General features: G+C 43.5%; 1 protein-coding gene across 20 annotated transcripts in view; it reads left to right on the top strand.

Annotated features, from left to right (window-relative positions):
* KLHL29 (kelch like family member 29) overlaps positions 1 to 18,123 on the top strand; it is a 601,492-nt gene that overhangs the window by 362,608 nt on the left and 220,761 nt on the right. For all 20 annotated transcript variants that reach the window (XM_073335871.1, XM_073335864.1, XM_073335869.1 and 17 more), the window contains 2 exons: positions 3,860 to 4,001; positions 10,205 to 10,744. In XM_073335871.1, coding sequence (XP_073191972.1) covers positions 3,980 to 4,001; positions 10,205 to 10,744 — 562 coding nt within the window. In that variant the 5' untranslated portion in view covers positions 3,860 to 3,979. The remainder of the gene's footprint in view (positions 1 to 3,859; positions 4,002 to 10,204; positions 10,745 to 18,123) is intronic.

Genomic DNA, 18,123 nt, shown 5'->3' with positions numbered 1-18,123 from the left:
GTGAGAAAAATAACCTGGAATTTAGAGCAGAGTCTAGAAATACAGTAAATATCAGGAAGTTTTGTAAGCTGCTTTCACCTGTGTCCGTCTAGTATTGTCTAAATTATGCCTTATTAGGGCTTGTTGTGATTTCAGACCAACAATTTGTAGCTGTTTCTGGTCAAATAAATACAAGCTTAAGAGTTCAGTTTGAAATCAATGTGCTGGACTTTTGCATTTAAATCCACTGAGCCGTTAAGAAACAGGATTTGTGAACAGGATTTGTGAAAACGCACTCTTGAAAAAGTTCTAATATCTTGCTAAGCAGAATAGATTTATTACTGTAGCAAACCAGCAGGGTTCTTCCCATTGTGGTCATGCTTTTTTGTTTCCTTTGGCCTAAGGAAGTGTCTTTCCTACATTTCATAGTTATAATTAGAAATAGGCTTGAGCCTAGGCTTGGAGTTTGGGTCCAGATGCAAATGCAGATTTTCCTAAATTTCAGGTGTGTTTGGATTTAGTGCTGTGGTTTGATCTGCTGGAGAGACCGCCTTAAGCTGTGAAGTTTGGGGCTGAATTTTCCCAGTGTTTGGTAGGGGATTGGACCTAGTGCTCTATTTTCAACCCACTTCTGGATATACTGTGTGGGTTCTGCTACAGTTATGGCATAAGTGTAGCCCTGTATCCTTCAGGATGCTGATATAATTTCATCTGCCTTTAGATCTACTCCACTATTTATTATAAAACAATTTTAGAGGTGTAAGGTTGGTGACAAAAGTTGGTGTGATAAGGTCTGATGGTTACTTCATTATGTTCTGCACCTCTTGATGATGTTATTACAGTTAATTTTTTTAAATGGTTTATAAACACTTCAGCCAGCCTCAGTACTTACAACAAAGAAGCACAGCACACAGCTGCCAAAATTAAAATAGGAGCACTTAGAAAGATGCCACAGATGGACTGTGTCATATATGGGGGTTGAATATGAATGCTGAGTTCCTTCTGGAAAAGGTCTTGCCTCCTACCCTCTGTTGATAATATGTTGCATTTGCTGCTATAGAACATAGTTGTGGTGTAAATATAAAAGGTACAGGAGAATGAATCCCACCCAATTTGCTGGCAGGGAACAACAGTGTTGCATTTCTTCTACCCCCAGTTTTCAGGCCTGAGGAGGGCAGGACGGCAGTGCTTGGTGTGGTATGCTGCAGTGCTCCATCACCTGTGTAGAATGGCTTGGCAGCAGTTGAGTGGTGCAGCTGTTGAGCGGCACAGCTGCACACAGAGAAACGTGTCCGGAGAACAGCTGGTCAAAAAAAAGAAAAAAAAAACACACATTTTTCCCACTGTGAAAAATTTCTAACAGATTTTCATTTGAAATTTTTCACTTGAGATTTTTCACAGGCAAATTTCCAAACTGAAAAATGTTCAAAATTCTGATTGTCACCCCCCCTCTCCTTTTTTTGCCACTGAATTACAGTATAATAGAATTAATGCTATCTAGAGGGGTTTTTCCCCTCACTTTTTCCTCTTTCTCTTTGTTATTTCCTCCTGTTGACATTTTCCAAAGTCAAAAATGTTTTGAAATGTTACAGAAGGAAAAAAATGTGAAAAAAACCAACAAAACCAAAGCCTGGGCGTTATTCATTTTATTGTGCTTTGTGGGAATAATGGGGAAGGCAGAAGGCAGGGAAAGTGGTAAAAACAAAAAATTGAAAATGTAATTACTGATTGGCGTGGGAGAGGGGGAATTCAATTAGAAACCAAATCTTCATCACTTCCCATAAAAAATCATCAAAAATGACATTTTCATAGGAAAAAAGTACAGTTTTAACTAAAAAATGTTTCTCTGGAGGAGGAGTGTTGATGTAGCCATATCAGTCCCAGGGTATTAGAGAGACAAGGTGGGTGAGGTAGTATCTTTTATTGGACCAAATTCTGTTGGTGAGAGAGACAAGCTTTCAAGTTTATACAGAGATCTAATTCAGGTGAGCTCTCTCACCAACAGAAATTGATCAAGTAAAAAATACTACCTCACCACCCTGTCTCTCTCACGGAGCCTCTACCAGCTATACTGTGCTAGCAGCTGACCAGCAGGGAGAGCAGCACAGAGAAGGCTGTTTCCCTTCCGGCAGACTCAGGGGAGGGAGAGGTTCTGGCTACCGGGCCTAGCTCTCCCCACTGCTCTAGGAGAAAGAAGGAGAACCCCTGGCACCTTCTAAAGCTTGAGGGATAAAGGTGCTATTGGTGAGGAGCTGGAGATTAAGAGGAAGCAGAGCCTAGAGGTGAAATGAGGGAGTCAGAGGGGTTTGGGGTGAAAACAGGGAGAAACGTTAGCTAGAAAGATGGGGAACAGAGGTAGGGTGACCATATATCCGAAAGAGAAAACAGGACACCATGGAGGCTAGTCCGAGTGCCTGCCCCCCACTCATGAGAGGTTGCTGCTCTCCTGACCCCCCCGCAAAAAGGCTGGGGCTGGCGTCACTGTTCACTCAAGTCCTGCCTGCCCCCGCCGGAGCCTTGCTTCCCCTACCTGTGCAGGGCTGGCATTGCCACTCCACCCCGCCCCCCACTGATCAAGCTGGCAAGAGCAAATGTGACAAATGCCCACTTTTGCCAAAAAAATCAGGGCAGCCAGGACAGGGTTTAAAAAAGGGACTGTCCTGGCGAAAACAGGACATATGATCACCCTAGGCAGAGGGACACTCAGAGGTAGGGGGGCTAGTGAGAAATCTGATCGATTTGGAGTGGAAGGGGAACTACCGATGGACTTGGTGGAGAAGCAGATGTATTTTGAGGGGCTGGAGACGGGGGAGTTGATGGGTCTGATAGAGGGGAATTGAGGTTCTGCGGAGGTCAAAGGGATTTGCAGTTCTGACAGAACTCGCAACTGGGACAGCAGCACCAAGAGCATTTATAGAGCCAGCTTCTTGTCCCTCAGTTTTGGGGTCAAATTACTCCTCTGAACATAGGGCAACAAGTGGTCAACCTGGCAGACAGGACTTATATGCTTGAGGGCTCTAAATATTGTTTCCTCAATGCTCAATCACTCCTAATCGGCAGCTTGTTCCATTTGTTTTATGGTTGCTAGTACCAGTAAACACTTTTAATCCCACAGCAATGAAATAGGCTGCAGTTCTAGAAAAACTGGACCTGCTGGAGCACTCAAAGGCGTCTTTTCAGTAAGATCATGAGTTGTTTGGGAAGAACCAATGGGTGCCTAGCTGAACATTTAATCCTGTATGATTGTTTACATGATTGTCATTCTGATTATGCCCCCCTCCATGATTAGTGAGCCTTGCTCCTTTCAGTACTTTACAGTTATGTTAACAGCTCTGAAGAACTGCCAGCGTAGCCACTTTAGCAGCAGACAAGTTACACTGTGCTTTTTTTATTATTATTAGTGTTCAATTTTAGGGGTTGCCAGACACTAAATACTAAGTCTTCTCTTTACAGGGCAACAGTAATTTGTCCTACAGTTGTAAAGTAGCTCTTTTTTTTTTCTCCCGCATCCTGCTAAACAAAAACTCACTTTTTTTTAAAAGACCGAGCAAATAGAAAATGGTTCCATTTTTTATATAAACTGTGATTATATGAACAGATATTTTCAAGGTTAAAAAAAAGAATGCAGAGCAATTTATTTATGAAAATCCTGAGTTTTTTTGTTAATGATGGTTCTGTTAAATTTTTCCAGAAATATTTTTTCAAATGCTATTCGTATTGCGGTACCGACATTTAGTGCAAGTCTGTGTAAAAATGATATTTAAAGATCTTAAGCTATATTCTTGTGCTACAACAATAAATGCTGCTAGCTTTCAGGTACAATTATTATTCTGTTTATTCTTAACATTTTTGTTCCATGTATTCTCTCTCTTTCTGGTAGACGCCTTGCATTTCCAAGACTGAAAATCAGCCTCAAGGACTTGCAACTAGTGTTAGGTGGGGACAGACACCCATCAATCAGTCTACACCCTGGGACACAGATGAACCACCCTCTAAACAGATGAGGGAGAATGAAAACCCAGGTATGTTTTTAATCTTATTTGTAATTCTACAAGGGAAAATAGTTCAAAGCGAATTCAATACACTATCTCCAATTACCTCTCTAAATTAGACTTTATTGTAAGTCCTTTATATATATATATCGTGTGGCAAAGTACCTCGTTCTCCTCAGCAGACTCAGTCCTTTTTAGCCTTGGAGACACCAGCTTGGGCAAGGCAAATCCTTACAGGTAGCACAGGGTCCGGTTATTCTTTTCCCTGATCAGTCCCTTGTGTTTGTTTTCCTTCCCTTCTGGGGCGGGGGAGTGTAGCCTCCCTTCCTCAAAGGGTTCGGTGTCTTGCTGCCCTTAGCCTACTGGCAGCTTCCCTTCTTCTCTCACTCTCTCCTCCTCTCCTTCCACGCCAGGGAAGGTTTAAAAAGGTCTCCACCAGTTGGAGCCAGCTGAACCTAATTAGCTCCCTAGCAACCCCTTTTCCAGCTGAACCTTATTTCCTGGTGGTTATCTCCTCATTGGACAGGGAGAAGCTTTTTAATCCCCTGGGACTAATTACTACCCCTCCCTCTTTCGTAGCTGTTTGTCATGGGTTTACCACATACCTCCCCTCCCCTGCTCAACACTACGGGGTTGGGCTACTTGGGTCGGAAAGCAGTGCACTCTCGATAGGCCATCCACATTGCCATGTCGGATTCCAGACCTATGTTGTACTGTGAAGTGGAAGGGTTGAAGTGACAGGAACCATCTCGTTACTATCGCATTTTTGTCTTTGTTTTGGTGCATCCACTGCAGAGGGGCATAGTCCGTGACAAGAGTAAACCTCTGTCCTAGTAGATAGTAGCGTAGGCTTTCTATGGCCCATTTTACCGCCAGGCATTCCTTTTCCACTACGGCGTACTTCTGTTCCCTAGGCAGGAGCATCCTACTGAGGAAGAAGACAGGGTGTTCGTCATCCCCGACCATTTGTGAAAGTACGGCCCCCAACCCTACTTCAGAGGCGTCGGTTTGCAGGATAAACTCCTTCCCTCAGTCTGGGGCTACAAGTACGGGGTCTGTGCACAGGGCCGTCTTTAGATCCACAAAAGCGCCTTCAGCCGCGGTAGACCAACTTATTATGTCTGGGCCCCTAGCTTTTCTTAGGTCCGTTAATGGGCATGTCCTGGTGGAGAAGTGGGGAATGAACCGTCTATAGTACCCCACTAGTCCCAGGAAGGCTCAGACCTGTTTTTTCCGGAGGGGTTGGGGCCACTTCTGTATAGCTTCTTACTTGTTGAGTTGGGGCTTCACCATGCCCCTCCCCACTATATACCCGAGGTACTTGGCCTCAGCTAACCCAATCGAACATTTGGAGGGATTCGCTATCAACCCCGCCTTCCACAGGGTGTCCAGGACTGCTTCCACCTTCTCCAAGTGCATTTCCCAGTTGGGGCTATATATAATGATGTTGTTGAGATAGGCTTCCGCATACTTGCCATGGGGTCGCAACAGTTTGTCCATGAGCTATTGAAACGTAGCGGGAGCACCATGCAACCCAAAGGGGAGGACGGTGTACTGATACAGACCTTCTGAAGTTGCAAAGGCCATCTTTTCTTTGTCGGCCTTGGCCAGTGGGATCTGCCAATAGCCCTTGGTCAGGTCAAGGGTAGACATAAACCATGCTTTTTCCAGTCTGTCAATTAGCTCATCTATCCAGGGTATAGGGTGCGCATCAAATTGGGATACCTCATTCAACTTGCGGAAGTTGTTGCAGAACCTCATGCTGCCGTCTGGCTTAGGCACTAGTACCACGGGACTTGACCATTGGCTATGAGATTCTTCAGTGACTCCTAAGGTCAGCATTTTCTGGACCTCTGTCCTGATCTCTTCTCTTTTGGCCTCCGGGATCCGGTATGGCTTGATGTTCACTTTCACTCCAGGCTTTGTGAGGATGTGGTGGTGAACCTCAGTAGTCCTGCCTGGCTTTTCCGAGAACACATCCTGGTTGCGTTTGATCAGGCTGATCACTTCCGATCATTGTTCCGGAGTCAACTCCGGAGATATCCCCACCTGGTCGGGCTGGTTGCTTTTAGGGGATGGCGCCCCCAGTGAAACCACCGGAACTTCTCTATCCCACCAAGGTTTCAGCAGATATATACAGCAGATCTGCTCCAGCTTCCAGCGGCACGGCTGTCGGACCTTATAGTTGACTTCTTCTATAGCTTCTGTTATTTTGTATGGTCCCTGCCACCTGGCCAGGAGCTTGCTCTCCGCCGTGGGTATGAGCACCATTATCCGGTCTCTCACCTGGAACTTCCAGGTTGCCGCTTGGCAATTATAGTATGTCTGTTGTGCCTCTTGTGCCTTCTCCATGTGTTCGTGTACAAGGGGGGCGACTTGGACTATCCTGTCTTTCATCTGTAACACATGTTCAACGACGTTTCTCCCTGGGTTCGGCTGTTCTTCCCAGCCTTCTTTAGCCAGGTCCAGTATGCCTCTGGGGTGGTGACCGTATAACAGCTCGAAGGGGGAGAATCCCATGGAAGCCTGGGGTACTTCCCATATGGAACAGCAAGTAGGGCAGCAGAGCGTCCCACTCTTTCCCATTGTGACTAACCACTTTCCACAACATGTTCTTCAATGTCCTATTGAAGCGTCCGACAAGACCATCTGTCTGGGGATGGTAGACCAATGTCCTGAGAGTCTGTATGTGGAGCATTGTACATAGGTCATTCATCAGCTTAGACACAAAGGGGGTCCCTTGGTCCATCAGGATCTCCTTGGGTATCCCTACTCTGGAAAAAATCTGGAATAATTCTTTGGCTATGGTCTTGGTTAGGGCATTCCGCAGGGGTACGGCCTCGGGGTATCGGGTGGCATAATCTAATATTACCAGAATGTACTGGTGGCCCCTGGCTGACGTCTTCAATGGCCCTACTAGGTCCATAGTTATTTGCTCAAATGGGGTCTCAATAATTAATAGCGGTACCAAAGGGGCCCTTAAGTGTGGTCGGGGCCCATGTATCTGGCATTCCGGACAGGATGTACAATATCGTCAGACCGACACATAAATGCCAGGCCAAAAAAACCTCTGCAGGATCCAATCAAGGGTCTTATCGACCCCTAGGTGGCCCCACAAAAAATGGCTGTGGGCCAGATCCATCACACCCCTCTGATGCTTCTGAGGGACCAAGAGTTGTTCTATGACTTGCTCTTGGACCCGGACTACTCTGTATAGCAGATCGTTCTTAATCACATAACATGGCCCTGGGCCCTTAACTCTCTCCTCCATGGGGACCCCATTTACCTCGACTACTTCTTTATGAATATTGTTGTATATTGGATCATTGGCCTGATCCTGACCAAAATTCCTGAGTGCAATCCCCCTTTGTCTAGACTCAGGGAGGTCGACCACTGTCTCCCCTTCAGGGAAAGTCCCTGGGGAACCAGGTTCGGCAATAGGGTTGTTGATCGCCGGCCCAGTCCCGCTGTTGGTTGAGCCACCTCTTTCCCCTACTAGTGTAGACTTCTGGTATTGGGTCAGGATCTTCGTCCCCCTCCTTTTATCTTCCCTCCATTCCCTCCAAGTCTTCCGGGGCTTCCCCGGCGGGGAGAACAAATCCTGGCCAAATTCATGGAAGGCTGGTTGGGGGGGAGGGTTAACTAGCCGGGCCACCCCCTGGGTCCCAGAGTCATTATTTTCTTCTACCTTTTCCCGGGGAGTAGGCTATCAAATCCTGGGAAGTCTCGTCCAATAATGACTGGGTAGGGGAATTTCGGAACTACTCCCACCGTCACCTTAGTGGGATTTCCGTGAACTTCTATTTTTACAGGGATGGTTGGGTAATAGTTGACATCCCCATGCACAGAGGATATCCCTGAGCGCTTGGCCCGGGATATTTGGTCCTCCCCTACCAGCTTCCCCGAGACCAACGTGATCGCACTCCCTGAGCCGACTAACGTGGTGGTCTCTATACCATTCATCTTAATGGGTCTAGTGTATCTATGAGGGACCATCGCAACCCCGACTAGTCTTATTAGATCACATGGTCCCCCTGTATCTCCCAATTCGCATTGCATGGTCTCTTCTAGATTCAGGCATTGGGCAGCGGTATGCCCTAATTTGCCACAGGCGTAACATCGGTACCCCGCTCAGGGTGCCCCCTATCTTTTGGGCTGCTGGGCTTTATCCCCCGAGTCTTTCTCCCGCAGTCCTCAAGTCACTCTGGGACCGCCAGCTGCTCTTCCTCTTCCTTCCTCCCTTCCATTGTCCGGCCTGGTGCTAGGGCAAACCGGGGCCTCGGCGCGGAGACTTGTCTCCAATTCTGGCGCCTTCCTTCCCCGGTGATCCAAGAAAGTTCTTGGCCTGCTAAGTGCCTCTCTACGAGGGCAACTAGTTCATCATAGGAGGAGGGATCATTTTGACAGACCCATCCTCGTATGTCCGGCGGCAACCCCCTCATGTACCTGTCCAACACTAGGATTTCCACTACTTTGTCCGGCCCATGGGTCTTGGGGCGGAGCCACTTCCGGGCGAGATGGACTAAGTCAAAAAGATGGGACCTTAGCTCTTTGTTGTCCTGGTATCTCCACTCGTGGAAGCGCTGGGTCCTTATGGCCGGTGTCACACCTGACCTTGCCAGGATTTCCGCCTTCAACTGGGGGAAATCCATAGCTGCTTCCATGGTCATGTCGAAATAGGCCTTCTGGGCCTCCCCACACAGAAATGGAGCCAGAATCCCTGCCCACTGGTCTTGGGGCCAGGCCTCCCGTAGTGCCTTCTCTCGAACGCGAGGAGATATGCTTCTATATCGTCGTCTGTTGTCATCTTCTGTAAATAGTTGCTTGCCCGCAGCAGCCGGGTCCCTTGGGGTCCGTGTGTCAGGGCTTTCAACTGGTTCACTACTTCAGTCAGGGTGGCTCAATCGTGGGCCACCTGGTTCGTCAGTAATTAGTTCGTCTCCTGTTGGACATGTACTGCCTCTTGCTGGGTCGCCATCTGTACCCGGTAGCTTCTTGTTGGGCCGCAGTGGCCTGTATCAGTGCCTTGACTACATCCTCCATTTTTTTTAAACCTGCCCTGAGATGGCTTGCCACCGAGCCTTACTCACTCACTCACTATCCCACTTCCGACACCACGTGTGGCTAAGTACCTTGTTCTCCTCAGCAGACTCAGTCCTTTTTAGCCTTGGAGACACCGGCTTGGGCAAGGCAAATCCTTACAGGTAGCACAGGATCCAGTTATTCCTTTTCCTGATCAGTCCCTTGTGTTTGTTTTCCTTTCCTTCTGGGGCGGAGGAGTGTAGCCTTCCTTCCTCAAAGGGTTCGGTGTCTTGCTTCCCTTAGCCTACTGGCAGCTTCCCTCCTTCTCTCATTCTCTCCTCCTCTCCTTCCACGCCGGGGGAGGGTTTAAAAAGGTCTCCACCAGTTGGAGCCAGCTGAACCTAATTAGCTCCCTAGGAACCCCTTTTACAGCTGAACCTTATTTCCCGGTGGTTATCTCCTCATTGGACAGGGAGAAGCTTTTTAATCCCTTAGGACTAATTACTACTCCCTCCCTTTTTTGTAGCTGTTTGTCCTGCGTTTACCACTATCTATATATATACCGCAGCTGGATTTTTCTCTCTCATTGTAAAGACCTCCTCAAGATTCTTATACACCAGGGCTAACAGAAATGTATTAAGATGTCTGCAAGTTCATTATTGTGTTTTTCCCCTTCTCGGTTTTTGCCAGAGTAAAAGGCACTGGGTAGTACTTTAAGATCCCTTTTATGTCCAAAACTACCTGAAACGATTTCCAGCTTCCAGACGCACATTGTACATTGTGCAGCTATGCCAGATGCCTAATTACAACCTCTTTGTAGTGGCTGGAGCACTGCTATTACACATGCAGGGTGTTTGTCAGGGAGCCATGAACTCACGGTGGGAAAAGAGGTTAATTTTCTTGGAAGCATATACTTAAGCTGCATAAAGCACAAAATACATAAAATTGTAAACATGCTGCATGTTACCTGATCAGTATTTTAACAATTGCATTCACATCACTGCAGCAATTTTAGGCACTTATCAGTTTGGAATAGTTCCAGATCCTGTACCACTTTATATATTGTAAAGAAAAAAGAAACCTTAGGTGCTACTAAAAGGTTCATTTATGGGCAGCATTTACATAAAAGAAAGTTTGTGTGGGGTTGTTTTTTGTTTGTTTTTTGCCAAATTGTTCTTATTGCTAGCTTTTCTTTTTCCTCTGTGTCCCAGGTACAGCACCATGGGTTACAACAGTTGCAGCCGGTAGCCAGCCAACTCTTATAACTCATTCATATGGAATGACTCAGCCTCCAACCTTCAGCCCAGCAGTGAACGTCCAAGCCCCTGTCATTGGAGTTACACCCTCACTCCCTCCTCATGTTACCCCTCAGCTTCCATTAATGCCAGCTCATTATCAGCTTCAACAGCAGCCTTCACAGCCTCTGAATAACATGGTTGTGAACCTGCAAAGCCAGCCTTTGTACACTAACAGCCAGCCAATCATGTCCTCTATGACTGGGGTTGGTCAGGTGACTCACCCAGGCCACACTGCAGTAGGGAATGGTCATATGACTTGTCCTATTCTGCCTCCACCACCACCTGCTCTGCCTTCAGCTGCCCTACCCAATAGTGTTCCAGCTACCAATGGGCAGGCTGCTCCTCAGCTTCCTCCCAACCAGACGGGCAATCAGGAGACCACAAACGGGGTACAAATGCTACGGACTATTGGCGTTGGAAAGTACGAGTTCACAGACCCTTGGCATCCAAAAGGTAAGTCAGACTAGACCTCTTAATGTTGTTTTTGGTACATGGTGCCACAGTACATGGGCTCTCAGGAATGGATTAGGTCACCGAATTCAAGTTCTGCCAAGAAACCTGTAAAAGAGGCGCAGCCTAGCCAATAAAACCATCTTTACTGTTGATGTACTTGTGCCAGCACTCCAGCATCAGTTTCCTGTCTTGTGCGCTGCAGTAGCTTTTATGAATTAAAGATGACAAAACCAATTCTTAAGGAGAGAAAGAAAAGCTTAGCCTTTTTTTAGTATTGACTTTTAGGGTCCATCAAAGAATCTGGTATTCCACATCTCAAAGCACATGAGATAGCTGCTGTTCTGTGCTGCACAGTTTCTATGATTCCTTTTGAGATGTAATATATTTATTTATTTATAAGTCAGACCACTTTCTTCGGCTTGAGTTGAGCCTAAGTTACAAGAGTAAAAACTTTGTTTTCACCCTGTGCATTTCAAAGGGAACCAAACAAGTGAAAGTTACATTACTGGCTGGAGCCATAGAAAGCCAGGAAGTTCAGTGTTAAAGGTGAAGGTCTCTGCACTATCCACTTCATTGGGCTTAAGTGTTATAATAATCGATGAACAGTGGATCTTTAAAGGTTGATCCTTCCTGAAGAGCAGCTTCGAAACGTGCTACTATACTCAGGCACAATGGAATGTTATGTTCAGTTTCAGTCTGATACCAGACACTGGAATGTTGTTTTAATCTAGTCTCTGTTTCGTGATCGTTTTTATTTCACTTTTTGGGTTTTGCCCAGCTTTTAAAAATATCATTAATATGCCACATGTGAAGCTTAAACAAATTGTAGCTTAAAAAAACACAAACATCTACCTGTCAGCAAAATCTATTTAATTGATGCAAAAGACCACAAAGAATCCATTAGGTCAGTGGTGTTATTTTTATATTTGTATTTAGGCAAGGCCCATGTGTAAATTATGTACTCACTATGAGCTATTAAAGTCTATTGTGTACATCTGTATTAAGGCCAAGAGATCTTTATTAAAAATGATTAGCCCAATAACCCTTATTGCTTATTATATAAATTATATTTTGGCAAGTGCAAACCCTTACCAGCACCTCTTGAAAAGCCAGTACTGCACATGCTCAGCAGTTATTTTCCAAAGCAAAATATCTTGACTACTTTCCAGTTTTTCAGTCCCAAACTACCAAATACAACTAAACCCCATTGCAGGCTGTTGGCCTTCCTTATTTTTCTCTCCTGTAAAAGCTAAATGAGCTTTGAGTGACACAAATACAGACAAGCAGCTGAAAATTGGTGAACTGCTGTTTTGAGTGTTTTTTGTCAATTGTTTCCCTTAAAACAAATCCCTCTAGTCCAAGACCTTGTTTTCCTGGTTGGTTTTACATGTTATAAGCCACTGGGGGAAAAAGGGATTTCTAGACAAAAGCTGAGAGATTCTTAGCTGTGGTGGTTCTGTTAGACCCTTCTCTGTTATACTGACGCCATTCCTTTTCCGGAGCAACGTTTCTCAACCTTTATGGCCCGTTACCTCAGTTTGCCAGACAAATGGCGCGGTTACAGTACCGCGGCTGCAGCAGTACAGGTGCTTCGCTGCAGCTGTGCCGTGGTTGCACCGCGATTTAGATGCCTCCCACGCCGACGGAAGGGATTTCCCCCCCGATGGAGTTCATCCATCTCTCTGAAAGGCAGTAGCTAGAATTCTTCCATCGGCCGAGCTCTGTCCACGCTGGGAGTTAGGTTGACCTGACGACATCGCACGGAGCACGACATTTTTCACAGCCCTTAGCGACGTAGCTAGGTCGCTCTAATTTTTAAGTGTAGGCCAAGCCCTGACTCAGCATGTGCCTAATTGTAAGTGCCTCGTTGTGTAGTCCCATTGAAATCAGTGGGATTGCTTACATGCCTAAAGTTAGACATATGCTTAAAAACCTTGCTTAATCAGTGCCAGTAGCTTCAGGTGTTCCAGATACAACCTACCACCAATACCAATTGTGGGCATTTAACTTGCAGTATAACTCTGACTGCTTCAAACCATAATCTAATCTCATGGCAGAAAATGTGTTATCATGGCAAGCTTTTAACATTGGTTTTCAAACTCTTGACTATCAATGATACTAAGACTGCTCCAAACTCTAGGCTTGCAAGTGTAAAAGTAGTCTCAGCTCTGTTGTGTGTTAGAACACAGACATATGAATGAGAGGCAGGAAAACAGTGGGATACTGAGTTCAGAGAAGCTAATAGTTAAGATGAGGAAAGGGTACAGAGAATGCTAGTCACACAAGGCCGAAGCAGAAGAACTTAGTACCCCTATGTGTGATTGGGAACCTTTGTTCCTAGGACATGTTCAGAAGCAGAATATGGAGAAAACCACCAATTCTAACCAGTGACAACTGCTAACAGATTAGCCCTGCTATTTTTCATAAATTGCTGGCTAGACAGCTGTTTTCCCAGGAATTAGATTTAACTAGCTTCTCTGCGTAGGGTCATCAGCAGCTAATTTATTCCCTGTCTTTTAATGGTAAAAAGAGACAATGAAGCATGCATATACAAATGCCTCAAAAGCAGAGCTTGTTTTACAAAAAAAGAAGAAAAAAATGGCATTTCTTCCTCCCCTTATAATCTTGAAAGCTTTTACTTATAAAACTCAATTTTGCTTGGCAAATCTAATGTCGAACAAGCATATACATTATTTGCTTTTTTAGAAAATAAAAAGGTGGGGAGGAGAACAGGGAGGGAAGGGAGAAGAAAACTGAGTTTTGAAACCCGACCTTAAAAACTTGCTGTGGTAGAGTAGGATTCGTATTGTAAACCATGCAGGATTGGATGTGGGTCATTTTTTTAAAAAAAAAAATTGTTTTAATTTCTCCCCTAGAGGATTTAAGACTCTACAGCCCAATTGATTTCATGCTCTTACATGATAGACAGTTTGCTATCAGAGAAGGAATGGAAACACCATGTGATGATATCAAGCTGTTGAAACATTTAAAGTCAGAACTGGTTCTTTACCATTTTTCAAAAGACGTTCTCTCTTTTGGAGGGGAACCTTGATCAGGAGTATAATAAGATCTGCTGCAGACGGCCTTAGAATCTATCTTATTAAATTCCTGAGATTTTCTATTTTATTGTTTGACTTGACAGTCCAGACTTGCACAGGTCTGAATAATTACAGAACAATCCCCTAAGTGAAAGAACAGGTCTTGCCAGTCAGAATAAGGGGAGTACTGATATTTTTAGACTTCATTAGTGAACTGATTTGAAATTTCACATTTTGTTTCCTATAATTATGTTTCATTTGGCTGAGTTGTATTCCTGTTGGGGCCAAATTAAAATGCATTCACTCAAAACTGTGTTTCTTAATTGGCAACTTTTATTTAAAGCTAAACAAATAAATTACAAAAAATTAAGGGCACGGTTGATATGCTGTTTCATTTGCAATAGGTCAAAGTGATCTTCTGTAATGTATGACTGAAGAAGCCAAATCATTTATGTGGTTTCTTGAATGTTCACAAGAATTGTTACATACAGCAGATTTTCTCTCTATTTACGGTGTTTACATCGCAATCCTGCGATGTTTACTCAAGCAAGTACTCCCTTTAATTGTAATGTGACTTCTTGCATAAATAAAGATTTACTCACATGAGTCAGGGTTGCAGGATTGGCCTCTAAATCTTTCTTCCTAACTGGGCTGTGGGAGGAGATCCTCTGAGGGTTTTTTGTTGCTTGTTTTTGTAACGTATTAAATACGATTTTTTTTATATTTAGCCTCATTAATCAAATGGATTTCATAATTACAAAGCATCTAAATTATGGGAAAAGTAAATAGTATTTTAAAAATGATAATTGCTTTTATGCACCATGTGTGAAGAAGTGTATCTCTGTGCTTCGTGAAATGTGTAGGATCTATTATCATACATGATCAACAGTAGTACTGAGATGTGACTGGTTTAGACAGTAGCTGCCTTTGGGCTGAATTTACAGTAGCATTTCTAGCTGTCATCCAAAGCCATGTCACCTTAATACAGAAATGTCACACAAATATTTTAACACAGAATTAGCTATTGCACTCCATCCTTGTTTCAAGTCCTGTTCTGTCTTGGAAAGGTAAGTGTCATGGGAATTAGAAAGGAAAGTATATTCAGAACTATGCGCTGAGGATGCATCCGATGAAGTGAGCTGTAGCTCACGAAAGCTTATGCTCAAATAAATGTATTAGTCTCTAAGATGCCACAACTACTCCTTTTCTTTTTGAGGATCTACTGAAGCTCACATAAATAAATGTGTATATGCTTGCTTTAGAATATGAAATTATAGTGAGGCAAGAAGAATGTTCAAGTACAATTTTAGTATTTTGGGGCTAGATTGTCACTTGCCCAGCCCACCTGCCTTAATGAGTAAAGGCCCTTTACTCCCTCACACAGGCTACCTGCATTGCAGTTCATAGGACAATGGAGGAGAGCAACCTCTTCAGGGCTGCTATTTCACCTTCTGCAGCATTGAGCCTGGAGTGGGTCAGAGCACAGCTAAGCCAGCATGTGGGATGGGTGAAAGTAATATGTATCAGATAAAGGACTGGAACAGATTACATCCTTTAGGGAGTAATGGAAGAACTAGGTACCAAACTGAGATTGAGTCCTCATGGGCCAGGACAACCACATGCTTCCTTTTACTGAGGGCCTGTGGAAAATCCACAGAATAGCCCTGCCATGTGTACTGTATTAAAATTCCAAGACCAGCTCTGAGAACTTCTCTCAATATGAAAAAGTGTATTTTTAAAGCAATTTGATATAACGTCAACCATGGAGGCTAACAAGGTTCTGTACTGCAGTGCTTTCCCCTGCAATTTATAATTAGTCTTGAGAGGCTTTGGTTTAATTTATGGATTTTGATGGATAATATTGCTGTTTATTTCCAAGTATTTTTCTTTTATATTTTATTGGTTGTATTGGTTTTTTAACTAGCAAGGAAAATAGATCAGATGCTAATTGTGGTTCAGAAAGAAATAACTGTAGAAGTCATCACAGATAAAGAAATAAAATCTGAGCATTTACTAATTTCTCAACACTTCATATTCAAGCATTATCAAACATCATGAAGTAAAACCAAGGTGATGCCTACAAAGGAATACTGTTGCACCATCACTGACCTAATCAAAGGGAACATTTATACTCTTCACCCTTGACCTTGTTACACTGGAACTCTCATTAGCCTTCAAATATTACTAAATGTTTTCTTCTTTGTAAATGTTGACTTGGTACAACACAGGGTTTTGTTGATAATCATCCATTTCTCTTTCTATGCAAAAAAAAATTGTTTACTGATTTAGGGCTTATTTTTAAAGGGTCTTCAACTTGACCTGCAGTTTTGTGACTGTAACTAATTCTGGGCAGAAAATTGTTTGGGAAAATTATCTGCAGGTGCAAAACCTAACTTTTAGCCCTCTAACTACCTAAAAGAAAGCAGGATCCTGTGGTTAAGGCTTTGGATTGAGACACAGAAGATCTGGATTCAATTTTTGACTTTGCCACAGACTACTTGTGTGGCCTTGGACAAGTCATTTATTCTGTGTGTCACACTTCCCTATTTGTATAATTGTGATGATAATAAATCCTCTCTAATCTCCTTCATCTGTTTTGTCTATTTAGTGTAAACACTTCAGGGTAGTAAACAAACTCTGTGTGTTTGTAAGTGCCTAGGACATTGATGTCTTGATCTTGTTAGGCCAAAATACAAATAAACAATAACCTGTAGGCTCAGTGTGGTAACTAGATATCAGCATTCTAGCACATTCACCCACTGTTTTTAACTCGCTAATAGCTGCATGTACAATATCAGACCCTTTAAAATATAATCTTTCCAAGATTAAATATAATGATTTTAGGGAAGCTTTAGGCACTCAGACACCACAGTAGTCAGCAGAACGAGGTTGCAATAATAATTTTCACCAATTCATGCTCCAGCAGAATTGTTTTCAAAGTTCACCACTGTATCTTAATGCCACCATGTGTCAATTCTTCACATACAGAGAGTTCTGAGTGGAATGGTCAAAGAGAATTTGTAAGAGTCCTACAGCACTTACTGAATGCACAGTATAAAGGATAGGTATTTGATCTGTAGTCAGTTTTTTTTTTTTTTGATTGATAAACTGGCAATCCACAGCAAGTGCATGTCTTCTAATTTCTGAATTCCAGCCAGAACACAAGAATCTAATTGCTACAGTGTATTTTATTGGGACATTCACAAGTTAATTAATGAGAGTTGCCTAACTCTCTTAAAAGTAATCTGCTGCCTAATACCTTGTTTAATGCTACTTTTTAAAATAGAGTCATAGGTACCAGACCTGGTACTCTTGAGTTTACCTCCTTTTGAAAGTAATGTGTGACGAATCTTACCTTGCTTATGTCTTGTACTGGTAGGTGGTGTGGTTCCACCACTTTAAGACCCTGTCCGTGATAGAAATGGGGATATATTTTAAAATACAATTTTAAAAAAATCTGAACAATTGAAACAATTTCTCCCTGCTGAACTCCTTCAAACAATGGGCGGGGAGTAAGGCTTTGAATGCGGGAATTGGTTTCGAATATGGATGGCAAGTCAGTGTGGACCAGGTCTAACTATGGTTTTGTCCAAATGGTTTTGTCCAAAGTCCAAAATGGTTTTGAAAAACCACACTCAAGGTGAGGTTCCACAGAATATGGTTTCTGAATCCCTTTAGCCCTGCCCATGCCAATGTCAGCCAACTATTTTCAAAATAAATTTAGGGGGAGTCATGTCTGACCTTTGTTTAATTTTATTTTCAAATACTGCTTGCTCTGTAATTTGGTCCTGTCCATTCAGTACTGTAGCCACAAGGAACAAAGTATGGATTTTTTTTAGGTGTCCTCGTCGCCCTTTGGATTCACACCATGTGAGCACCAAATTCCCACGAATGATTTGCAAAATTCTTGTGCAGGCATTAATCATCATGCCTCGACTACTGCATTTTCCTCCTCTCTGGCCTTTCTGACACCCTGACTTCAGCCTCTTGAACCCATCAAAAACTCTGCTCCACAGTTCATTTGGACCATCTTAAAATCCCTTCATTGGCTCCCTGTATTTTCCCAAATCAAGTTCAGACTCTTTGCTCTTCCAGTCAAGGCTCTTAAATTTATTTTCTAATTTCTCTTTTTTTTTCTCTTTATTTTCTAATATCTCCCTTTGTTCCCCCTCTTCCCTGCACTTCTGTCTTAAACTCGTGCCACTTATATGGATGTTCCATTTGTGTCATTATATATGCCCACCTGTCTACCTGCTTTCATGCTATTCCATACGCTTAGAACAATCTTCCTCAGGTTTTGCTTTGACTAAGGTAAACCACAAATTTCTGTCCGGAGCTTAG

This window comes from Lepidochelys kempii, chromosome 3, assembly GCF_965140265.1.
Source record: "Lepidochelys kempii isolate rLepKem1 chromosome 3, rLepKem1.hap2, whole genome shotgun sequence".
NCBI classification, from domain to species: Eukaryota; Metazoa; Chordata; order Testudines; family Cheloniidae; genus Lepidochelys; species Lepidochelys kempii.
Note: the sequence above shows the minus strand (reverse complement) of the source record. Positions and strands in the feature narration are given on the sequence as shown.